This window comes from Anser anser (genome assembly GCF_964211835.1).
Source record: "Anser anser genome assembly, chromosome: 11".
In the NCBI taxonomy this organism is placed as follows: Eukaryota; Metazoa; Chordata; class Aves; order Anseriformes; family Anatidae; genus Anser; species Anser anser.
Genome location: NC_139732.1, coordinates 9,674,757 through 9,687,162, shown reverse-complemented (window position 1 = coordinate 9,687,162; position 12,406 = coordinate 9,674,757). Strand labels below are relative to the sequence as shown.

At 38.9% G+C, this 12,406-nt stretch overlaps 1 protein-coding gene across 2 annotated transcripts in view; it reads left to right on the top strand.

Annotated features, from left to right (window-relative positions):
- Positions 1-12,406, top strand: part of SLC12A4 (solute carrier family 12 member 4) — a 50,424-nt gene that overhangs the window by 20,928 nt on the left and 17,090 nt on the right. For both annotated transcript variants that reach the window (XM_083852084.1, XM_083852085.1), the window contains exons 3-8: positions 1,326-1,457; positions 7,454-7,600; positions 8,160-8,214; positions 8,507-8,637; positions 9,056-9,297; positions 11,225-11,439. In XM_083852084.1, the coding sequence (XP_083708210.1) occupies positions 1,326-1,457; positions 7,454-7,600; positions 8,160-8,214; positions 8,507-8,637; positions 9,056-9,297; positions 11,225-11,439 (922 nt within the window). The remainder of the gene's footprint in view (positions 1-1,325; positions 1,458-7,453; positions 7,601-8,159; positions 8,215-8,506; positions 8,638-9,055; positions 9,298-11,224; positions 11,440-12,406) is intronic.

Genomic DNA, 12,406 nt, shown 5'->3' with positions numbered 1-12,406 from the left:
GCAGTGTGCTTGAGCTAAAGACTTGGAAGCACGCTCCCAGCTCCAATGTCTCCTTCCTCCAAGGCACGGTGATTCCATGACCAGGATAAACTGGTTTGCAGATCATGGTTAGTCTGCCATTTGTGGAATTAGTGACTGCTGCTACTTACATGCCTGCCTCCTTCCTAAGCAGTAGCACAGTACCACACCAGTGCTGCAGGCTGTTTCTGTAGTGCTAAAGAGGAGGAGGAGCAGGTAACATCCCAAAGGCTATGCTGCTCAGCTGAATGGGGAGCACGTTACTCCAACCTCTTCCTGGACTGGAATCATAACCGGGTTTTTGAAGATGGGAAATGTAGGTTTCATAGATGAGATTTGTGGAGAGAATAAGAAAAGGGATGCTTAGCTCATGGCATTACCTTTTTACTGTTTGGGGTCAGTTTCTGCATCAGCTGCAAAGCATTAATCCTCCCAGGAACCGTTCATGACAATACATGAAGATATGGTAAAACTTCAGACAGTGAAATCTTTCATAATCAGCTTTGATTTTCTATGTAGAAAGTTGTTTCTCTTTGCCATGCATTACTTATTGTGCAATTAGACATGTAAGGCATTTCAGTTTCACAGAGAAAGGGGAAGAGAATGACTTTGTCCTACTTTTGTTTCTTTGCAGGCTAGCTGTTTCAGTGAGCTGCAGCTTTTCTTTTTTTTTTTTCTTTTTCCTTCTTTGTCTGAGGAAAGTATTTGATTGCATGGGGAAGCCACTGATTTGTTCTTGAAATTACTTTCAGAAGCAGAGGTTGGATGGGAAGAATGTAAAACTGTGAGGCTCTATACATGTGGCTTCTGGGATTTTTTTATCTAGTTCCACATGAATTAGATTACATAGCTTGAAAAGTGTAATAAAGTGATCAGAATACACATGTGCGTGCAACGATTGGACTTCAATCATTAGACTGCTGGCTTATTTGGAAACGAATCTTTTAAAACTGTCTGTTGTTGTACATTGATGTTAGAGATTCATGCAAGGCACATGTTCATTTTTGTATAGTCCTGAAGCTCAAAGTTCTGCTTTATTGCTGTAATTTGTGTTTTCCAGCACGTAAGGAGAAGGATGCATTCAGTGCATACCTGTTGCCACGGCCTTTTCCTGTCAGAGTTGCCCTCATTTCAGAAATAAGTCCTCTCCTCAGTGGTTCATGCACGATGAAATATTCCATTTTTCCCTTGTTGATTTCACTGGTGTGTTCCTTGGCAACCTCAGGCATGCCAAGGAAGGCATGACCCCACCTACTCTCCACAAATGCTGTGACTCGCAGAAGCTGACTTGTTGCCTTCTTCCACAGGAAGAACTCGATATACGACCAAAAGTGTCATCTCTGCTTGGCAAGTTGGTCAACTACACAAACCTTACCCAGGGTGTTAAGGAACACGAAGAAGCAGAAAGCACCGATGGCTCCAAGAAGAAAGTATCAAAAGTAAGTAAAGATTCTCTCCGTGGCCAGCTAACAAACAGAATAGTTCCCTGTGTGAATTTGGAGAGCTGGACTCCTTTACACTTTATCTTAACTTCTGTATCTGTGAGGTGCTGTGGCAGTGTTGCCAAGAAAACCATAGAACTCAGTGGTAATCAGATGGCAGCAAAAAATTGGAACTGCTCCAGTGGTTGAGGAGGGTGCACTACTGTGCAGTTACATATGCTTGGAGTGGGTTTAGGTAGGATAAGCTTTTAGCTGTGAATCGAAGTACAAAACAAAAACCGACAGCTTTTCCCTAGCGCTGTTTGAGGCGCTGGGTAATATCAGAGATCTCTGCAAGCCTGTTAGGTATGACACAGTGCTTGAAGGAGACAACGCCCTTAAAGAGCGGTGGGTGGAGGTCAGATTGGACACCCCAGGGCAGCTTAAGTGTCATTGTGGTTGATAGGCTCTTAAGCAACTGAATTCCACCCCGAAGGGTCTGCAGTTAGATGGTTAGCCCATTTGGGCTGGCCTTGTAATAAGTAAGTAGAAGGTGAGGTTGGATTGTCCGTAGTTTGATTTCTATCACAAGCGCTATGTTCTAACTGCTGTTGTCAGTGCTCTGGCAGTCAGGCAAGTGTTTTAGTTGGTGCTAAAACTAAGTGGTAGGGTTGCATTTTATGACACTTGCAGGCCTGTCAGTTTTTTCAAAGGAAAGATTTCCAAAGAATGAAGATAGCATTTGAATTCTACAGATTTCATAATATTGTCATGTCAAAAATTTTTGATCCATTTCAAAAGGAGATGGAAGTGATAATGCTGAAAAACAACACATTGTTCTCAAAGAGAATGCACATTACGCCATGCTGAATGCTGGATTCCAGCTCTCTTGCTCACACTGTTTCCTTACTCTGCTTGTTTAGTCAACATGAAGCTTAAAGTTCAGTTTTATCTGGGACCACAAGCACTAAAGTGCTGCGATATTGGGGTTAATATGACATCATTACAAGACTGAGTGAAGGTTGTCTAGGTGCTGTACTGCATTTTGATACTTCAACCTTAAATCAAAAAAGTAATTTAAACTTTTTAACTGTGAGTTTCTTTTGCGTGATACTTGTATTATGCTAATTGTTGAGTCTGTGCAAAGTTTTTACCGTCACATTGCTAATATGAAATCTCATCTGTATCTCTTGTTTTAGCATGCTGTTGAGGGGAATAAGGTGAGGCATCTGTTGTTAATTTGGTGATATTGCATAAGCTAAAAAAAAAAATATTTCCACCTCTTCTTACCAAAAGCAGGTTGGTGGTTATCCTCGCAAAGACAGAATGGAAGGAGATGCAATAGGCAAGTCCTTACTGTTCAGATAAAGTTCTAATCATCTTTGCTATTAATTTCCTTACTGATTGCCCAGGCAGGATACCAGTGTAAGATGCAGGCTAATCTGAAAGCCAGTCACTTATTTCCCTATTGAGAAAGAATTAAGAGAATTTGGTGATGTAGTGTAATATTGGTTAAGATGGTCACAGTATAGCTTCCTATGGAAGAAACTCAGCAAATAACAGGAAAATGAGAAGTTGTTTTAACTCCTCAGTAGAGTAACATGTAAAGTTTGTTAGTGTTTCTGTGTCTAGGTATGATATGCGTAAACACTTAAGTATTTTGAAACTGTTTATGGCTATAAAAAAGAAATACTGTCCTCATGAAAGCTATGTTTCTATGGTAAAATGCACTTTGGGCTTCTAATTGTCTAGAATTATGTCTTACGATGTCCCTAAAATGTGTGTTTACAGACTTCTCAGATTTTTTTTTTGTAGAATGAGTCGGGTAACTATTCCAAAAGTGATAGTGTTACCCTGTGTTAATACCTCAGTGTTTTTTGTGTAAACACTGCTATTTCCTTAAGTGAATCTTTGCCTAGCATGTCTGTCTCTGAGATAAATTACATCAATTGCAATATCATAACAGTACTTTGAATTTCTTCTCCCTGTCTTGCCATAAGCAATATGAAAGTTTAAACATCTCGTAGAATATAATGAAGTCAAACAATAACTCGGCCAATAATTATATCATAAAAAATGGGAAACTGTACAATGCTGTGCATTGAAATTATCCAGACACTGTACAAATGAGATTATTCCGTGGATTTTCAGAACTTTTTAAAACATTTGGTTTTAGTCATTTTTTAAGTATAAACCGATGCACTGCTGATAACCTATTCTTCCTATTTGAGTGTTAGCATGGGAGCAGGTGGCCCATATAGTTTTTGAGTGCCAGCTTTGGTAACTGACTCATTGCTGAATGTTCTCCTGGGTTTGTTCAGCTAATACATGCCCAACTAACTTGACAAAAGGTGAGCTGCCTGTCCTGTTGCGTTACTTACTGAATTGGCATCTTATTGACAAATACTTGAGCAAGGAGGGTTAGCAGCCTCTAGATCTGGTATTCAAAAATTGAAAGAAGAAAGCAGTCCTTTCAGTAAGCAAACATATTTCTATCTGAGCCGGTAAGGCAGGTCTCTGAATGAGAACTCTTGTGAGCTGGCACACCACTCTCCCCCAGATCATATCCTTTCAAATTAAAGAGGAGAGCATGAGAGAGCACATGCAGTTGTGCGCACATAAAGTGATGAAATCTCTGAGTGGCGGGTATCAAAAAAAGGGATCTTTCTTCAAATTCTAAGCTTAAATGAATAGATAATGAGGTGCTTTGCCTGGTGAAGATCATTGTTGTTGACACCCGCTTTCCAAAGCGACAAGACGAAAAGAGATTTGCTATTTCCACGAACTCTGGAAAATGCATTACCCCTTTCTAATCCCTTGGAATCATTAATGCAGAATTTGTGGAAGGTACAAGTAAAGATCAGGACAATTTCAGTGCAAAACAGCTCAATATAAACATATTACCCTGGTTCAGCATTCCCATTAGATATTTTTGATGGTATCATCCTGTGTTAGACATACATCAGAAGAAAATTGACACTACTGCATTGTAACAGGGTAGAGATTTGGGTTGCTTTTTCTGTTTTATAAATACAGTCTTGTATTAAAGCACTTAGTAGTCACAGTGCTATAAAATATCCCTTTCTCATGGTGGAAATTAGATTAAGTATTTTAGTTCATGTATTTTTAACAAGGCAGAGCATTTCTGTGCTGCTGTTTGTCCTCCTGCTACAGAGCAACCCCAAGAGCTGTCATTACTGATCAATGTCCCTGAGCCCTGCAGGCAAGTGCTTTGATGATCCGTCATACTAGCACAATGGAAATAATGTCCTTCAGACTCAGATCAATATTTGTATCAATTATGTGTCTGCAGCTGATAAGAGAGAATGCCACACATGCAGGAACATGATCTGCATCACTGAAACTGAGATTTTTGAGATTGTTCTGTCTTTTCTCAGTTGAACTAAACTAAACCAGTGTTTTTCAAAATGCCTTTGTGTTTTATTTCCTTTGTGCAGCCTGGGTTGTTTAATTAGTTTTATTTGACAGCTGCAGAGCCTGAACATAACGTCTTTCTTATTTCAGTTTGCATTCCGTTAAAGCTTCAGTACTGGTTTAGTATCACTTACTCCAACTTAATGTTGATTAAAAAAAAATGAATAAAAAGGGTTACGTTGCTGAAGATTAATGGCGTTAAATATTTCTCTGAACAAGCTGGTGCAAGCAATATTTGTGCATCATTCATTTCATGGATGTATTTTTTTTATTCCACAGGGTAAGAAAATGCAGAGTAAACTCTTATGCCTCAGGTGCACTTAGTAATGCTGTGGTTTGGGTTTCATCTGCTGGCAGACGCTGGTGCATCTCCTAGGTTAGGCTGCTGTGCTCTGCAGTAGTCTCTTAGCTATGCAATTAATGCGCAGTTCCTCTGTGGCTGGAGCTGGCTTGTCACTTGATACACAAAAAGGGCTTCTTCAGAGGGATGGGGAGGGGATGATGAACACTAGAGCAAAACTGCCAAGTAGAACAGATAAGAAAGAGCTGAGCAAAGGCAAATTCTTATGCGAACGAAACAGATGTTGAGAGATGTGTAACAGGCAGGCTGAAAACTCACCTGCTTTGCTAGTACTTGGAACACTGTGCGTAGAATATAAAGCTGTGCTCCCCCTGCCCCTGCTGTGTAATGGCAATAAGTTGGGCTTCTGAGGAAACAAGGGTATTATAAAGAATAGCCTGAGAAGATTCTCCTCTGCTGAGGCATTGGAACAACTAATTTCAAAATCCTTACCCTGATCAAGATACTTAAGTACAAGTGTCATTTCTGGTAGTATCAGAAGACAGCAATTCCTTTCATCCTTGTACATCATCCTGACAAAGCTTTCAGTTCTGTAGGGTGGTAATTTTTGTAGAAATGGCAAATTTAGGGACTTCTTTGTACTGTGGCTTTGGAACGGTATAGTAAGAGCGCTCTGGACCCATTCTGACCCTTCTGGTCACGTAGGGTAAGACCATTGCTGACCACCGGCACACAGTCACATTGCCCACTTTACTTCAGGAGGTTTAGCTTCAGTCACAGACTGAATTCAAAGCTGACTTAAAAAAAAAAAAAATAAAAAAAATAAATTGGTTAGCAGTTCCTGGTATTTCTAACAACGAATTGTTCGGATCCTGTTCATAAGTACGGTTTTCTTTCATCTCAGACACAGCAAATTACTAATGCAGATGAGGACATTCCAAATTGTAACGTGCAATTGCAAGTTGCACTGAATTCTTCGGATTCTTATTTTAACCTGGTGATACTATAACCACTGTATTTTCTGGGATTTTGCTTTGTGTGCCAAAATATACTTTTGCCTTACCTTAGCTAATTCATTCTTTCCTAAGTGAAGACAAGGCAAGAATGAAGTTAGCCGCTTTATTGCTTTGATAGTAATATGCATGTCCTAAGTACCATTGCTTTTGATTCATGACTGATTTGTTTACAGGAGTGCATGTTATGGCTTTATTTTTGCATTTCGTTAATGCTATGTGGAGTCAAATTTGAACAAGTTTTGTTACCTCCGTTTAATATCCTTGTCATTTAGGTGACTGTGTACGGGTTTCTTTGGATGCTGCCTGTCTGTAATATGGTTTGGAATTCAGGTTTATTAATGCAAAGTGTGTAAAGGGATGTGCCTTTGAGAAGTTAGGTTCCCACTATGTTTCAGCATTCTGTATGATTTTAAATGAAGAACAGAACCTTAAAACATGGAAGCAATGAAATGTCTTGGCAGGAAACCACAGAGATTTTGGACTCTGAATTGCTGCCAGTGCCAGGTGTGCCAATGCAGGGACCACTTCTATTCCTTGAAACTAAACCTTTCCCAGTGGCACTTTGATATCGTTGTTTGAGATCTGACTGTCCCTTGACAATAACTATTGAGGCAAAGGAGAATTCTGGAAGATACTGCGTTGAATGCCAGTAGTGTGCAGTCACTGTGAAGTCATGTAAATAATTTGCATTTTTACAGTCACTGTTAAAAGCAATTCGGAGTCTGATGCTAGTATTATTTAAGTATAAGAAAGGTAAAATCATTACTTTTATCTGGAATATATAAAATGAAAAAAAAAACCTAACACATTAAGATTGCCTGTAGATTGCTTCCAAATCTTTTGTGGTTATAACAGCACAAAAGTATATTTTCCAGGAAGCTGATTTATAAACTCTGGGGAGTAGGGTAGGTTCCGTCCTACTCTGAGTCTGCAGCCCTCACCTGGTTTTATCCTAGAAACTCTGTGGTTCTACAGTAAAACAGATTAATATGGTTAGCTGTTAGTGACTAGTGTTAAATGCTGAATATAATGATTTCAAACGTGAAGATGTGATAGGGTCAGCATCTTGTTCATAAATGGTGGGTTTTGGTGTTAGCAGTTTGCTTCATGTTTTGTGGAAGTGGAGGATAATAGTACTTGTGTGTGCCTACTTTATGTTTCACAGATTTTTTATCATTTAAAAAACTGAAGTTGTATGTTTTTTGGTTACCTATGCTTTGAATAATTCCAGATAATGAATGCCAACATACTTTTTTTTTCAGTCACCCAGCATGGGCACCCTGATGGGGGTGTATTTACCATGCATGCAGAACATCTTTGGGGTTATTCTCTTCCTTCGGTTGACTTGGATGGTAGGAATGGCCGGAGTTCTCCAGTCCTTCCTGATTGTATTACTTTGCTGCTGTTGTGTAAGTATATAGCTAAAATAACACCTGTTACATAACACCTGTGAAACTGGTGAGACACTTGGAGAGGCTGCATTGTAGATGCATGTGTAATGAAAAGCCATGTTTTTGTAGGCATGTGACTTTTTTTTTAAATTTGTGTGTGATCATATTTCTAAACTGGCAAACCATTTCTAGTGTAGATACAGCCATAAAAATGTTGTTTGTTCAGCACAAAGCTGTTTTCTGTGTCCATCTTAGGTCACAGCTGCCTGCTTTGCTGGACAAGTCTTTGCTGGAATTTCAGCTCTGCAGGGGGAGTGACACCTGTGCTCTTTTATCATGCTTTGTCTGCAGACAGACATTATTTGACCTGATAAAGCAGCCATCTCTCAAGCAAAAGTCTCAACAGCTTGATTAAATTCCTGCTCCCCTTGTTTTCTTTCAGATAATGACCTGTCAGGGCAGAATAAACAGAAATATTTTATTGTTTGTGTGCTGGCAGGCTTACTCTAACAAGGAATAAGTTACAATTTAAAAAAATGTTGTTGACACCATTGCTTCCTTTTTCTTGTTCTCATAGACCATGTTGACAACCATATCAATGAGTGCTATTGCCACAAATGGCGTTGTTCCAGGTAAGTGTAGTTAACAAACTACTACTAAAATGTGGTTTTAATCCAGAGAAACTTGTTTAAGCCAGTTTACAAAGCCTGAATTCATATCCAGTATTTCTCTTTAATATCAATTAGGCTATTTAGGCTATTTTTTTTTGTTTTACTTACCTCTGTACTAACAAAAAGATGCTTTAACTGAAGCTCTAGAAAAGCAGATACACACTGTAGTTTTGGTACATTCTTTTTGTGATTGTTTAAAAATGTATAACAACCAACAAATGACAATTTTACCCTCTCTTTTCTTGTTTCATAGCTGGTGGCTCCTATTTCATGATATCCAGGTCATTAGGCCCAGAGTTTGGTGGAGCTGTAGGGCTGTGCTTTTATCTGGGAACAACATTTGCAGGAGCAATGTATATCCTTGGTGCCATTGAGATTTTATTGGTGAGTAATACTGGGGCAGACGTGCTTTTAAGGCAACTGGCAGATAGAAATACTGCAGTATTCTTGTCCTATATTCATATGCACGTTCACATGTCAGACCAGAAGTTCTCCAGTTCTGTACTGCTAGCGTTGCCCTTTGAAAGTTGCGTGCTCTGTGGGTATCTAGAATGCAAAGTCTCATGAAAATGTGGACAGAAGCATGACTTAATCAAATATATGTGCTCATCATTGATAAAGTTGGCTGAGTTGTACTACTGAAATAGAATGAGCTGTTACCCTTTGACTTTTCCTATAAACCAAAGGTTCCTGGTGAAATTGGAGAATGATTTGCATTTCTTGTATAGGGACAAGATCACTACAGTAGTGTAGGCAGAATTCTGTTTCTGTGCTCCTTCAGCTTGCTTTCTTCTTATTTCAGACATATATTGTGCCACAAGCAGCAATTTTTTATCCATCCGGTGCCCATGATGCATCCAGTGCTATGCTAAACAACATGAGGGTGTATGGAACTGTATTCCTCATCTTAATGGCAGTGGTGGTCTTTGTAGGTGTGAAATATGTTAACAAATTTGCTTCCCTCTTCTTGGCCTGCGTAGTAATATCCATACTGTCCATTTATGCTGGAGCTATCAAGTCCATCTTTGATCCACCTGAATTTCCGTGAGTAATATTTCTGGACTGGGGTGGGGTGGGGGGTATAGCTTTGACTACAGATTTGGAAGATGGGATTCAATGGAAGTTACTTAAAACTTGTGCCTAATATGTTGTCAAAGTTCTTTTTTTGTGTGTGTGAATTATTTCAGATTTTTTAGCTGTGTATAGTAGCACTGATAGTCTTCTGCCTGCAGAGTTCATGGAATAGAAACTCCTTGGGCCAAAATAAATGCATTGTCACATTCTTTAACTGTTTCAGTAGAACAAAGTCTCGTGAGTGTACCAGGTTGATGGAGGCTGACATTTCTCTGCTTCCCACAAAGACGATCCATTTAGCCTATGGCTGCTGAGTTACTTTTGAGCAAGGATTGGGCTGGGTTATTTATGCAGCCCTCCTCAGCAGAAAGCAGCGTGGCAGCTCTGTTTTCTGCAGGCCAGTCAGACGTGATGTGCTGCCTTCATGGCTGGAAACTGGTGGTGTGATGCTGCTGCTCCCTGAGAAACAGAGCATCTCTCAGGAATGTGGGAGGTGTGATGGGGCCGTGCTGAAGCCCCGGTGGAACTTCCCCTTGGTTTGAAGGCAGAGTAGTCTACTGTATGAGTAGCTCTGCTCTGAACACAGCACATGCTCCTTGGCATGTTAAACGTGTAATAAGGTTTCTTAAACTCAGAGCTGGAGCAGCGGTTACGTGGATACATGCGTTGTACCAAAACTGCAAACGGTATTTCCTGATCCTGCTGACAAGAGAGAATGGAATGGAAATAGAGGAGTTGAGTCTGCATAATTATTCACATTTCAAAATGTTGTGACCATAAATAAGCAGTCACAACCCACAAGTGCTCCGTTTAGATATTTAGGGCCCAATGATTATAATATTTTACAACAGCAGCAGGTTTACAGCAGTAAAAATAAGAGTGTCTTTACCTCCCCCTCATTATCTCTTGTATTGTTCTTGAATGTTCCCTATTTTTCTTCCTTGGGCTGTGCTCCTTTTTCTTTTGCTTCAGTAATCAGATATTGTACTTATTTTTAATACTGGAGGAGAAGGCTTCTCTGAAGTTAAGTTTCACAGGCTTACTAATCCTAAAGGAATGGCCCTATCTCTTCCATTTTCCTGGCCTTACACCTTGATGAGGCCTGTGAATCAATGTAACTTATTAAAATGTCCTTATTAAAAAGGACTTAAACTTAAAAAGGATTAAAACTTATTAAAATAATAAACTTTTTTTTTTTAACTCCCCTTATTGGTATTTCCTGGCAGTAGGAGGAGAGGCTGAATGAACTTTACAGTGGCAGCAAGCTGTAATGTTGCATCACCCTCTCTATGGAACCATTTTTGGAGATGCAGGTTAAAAATCTCCACTGCTGGGATAAAGCTATATTTGTGGATAGGTGAATCACATCAGGAAATGGATGATTTCAGCAGTGATGCATAGTATCTTCTGACAAGAAGAAACTTTGTTTATTGGGACTGAATTGCATGTTTCTAATTCTGAAGCTAAAAAATATCAGGGAATATTTAAGTGCTTCTGTACAGAAACTGGTATAATGCTTTTCTAAATATTTTCACATATGTGAAATATTTTCCATTCTTATAGTTCTATTTAACTGGAAACTAAAATATTGCTTAATACTTCACTTCCTTTGTTTAAGGTAAATTTACCACTGACATCAAAATCTTTGAATCACTCTTACGTAGCTTGTTATACCTCTCCCAGTATCAGTGAAAAAGTAGCTTTATATTTCAGACTTTCAAGCAAAACAGATGCCTAGTTTTCATCGTGCTACCACCACCTTTCTGAAGTTGAGAGTTAATGTGGCAGACTAGAGCCACTTGAAGCTTCCATGATAGGAAAGGCAGCTGATGGGGAAAGAAGTATTTCATTTTCCAGGTGCCATGTAACTATACTGCTTTTTACATTTCCCTTCCAGGATTTGCATGTTGGGCAACAGGACTTTGATAAGAGATCAGTTTGATGTTTGTGCCAAAACCATAGTTAAGGATAACATTACCGTGGCCTCTAAGCTTTGGGAGAACTTCTGCCACAATACAAACTTAACCACTGAGAACTGTGATGAATATTTCCTACTAAACAATGTCTCCGAGATAGCAGGAATTCCAGGAGCTGCTAGTGGTATTTTAAAAGGTATGGAAATTATTATTTTTTTCCCCTTAAAGAGGAGGCATCCAGAGCAGTTGAAACAGTTCCCTGGTGGATCGGGAAGAAGAATGGAAGAAATATTATTATGGCAAAGAACATTATCTTCAATAAAGAAACCAAAGTCTTATAATCCTTAAAAGAGCAGATGACATTTAGCTCTTGATATACAGTACTTGTGTGCTGTAAAATTAAATTTGCCTTGCACATCTCATAATTTCAGTCAGAAGTCAACTATAATTAGAGCTATACTAATGTGAGTAAATTGTTACGATTTTTCAAAACTCCTTGTAGCTATGACTCTCCAGTTTAGACAGGTTAAAACTGTGTCTTGAGGGATAAAAACACTTGTCTAAAAATTAGTTTAGCTCCTTCTTTGCCCAGTCCTGTAAATGATACAGCTGAAAAGTGTTCATTATTGAAATGAACTCGGAGAACAGATGCTGTGTGTAGGTGCCGAGTGCTTAAAGTTCCTGTTTGCACAGGAACTGGTAATCTAGTTACTAAAGTGGACTCAGCATTTCTTAGTGCAATTTCAAATCCCAACCATGTAATTCTATAATTCTTCCACTGTCTAAAGGGCATTTTTTTTCTCTCAGTTCCTCAAAAAGAAAAGTTTATGTCCAAAAATCTGGTTAATGTTGCTGCTTTGGATTCTCAGGAATCAGGATATCACGGTTTGTTAAAAATACTCAGACTAATTCTAGGGGTTAAAATAGATATAAAGTTAAAAGAATGTTACATTTCGTAATTTTAAAGGAAAGTGCCTAGACTTCTGTAGATCATTCACATATATTTATTTTGTTACGGATTCCCTTGAAAGCATGAAACAGAAACTTTGTCATGTAACCTGCATGTCTTAATTTGTGTTGATCACCGAATTGCATGAATTGCATTTTTAATCTTCAGTTTAGACCCATTATAATGAGAACAAGTTTGAACTGAAATAATGCTT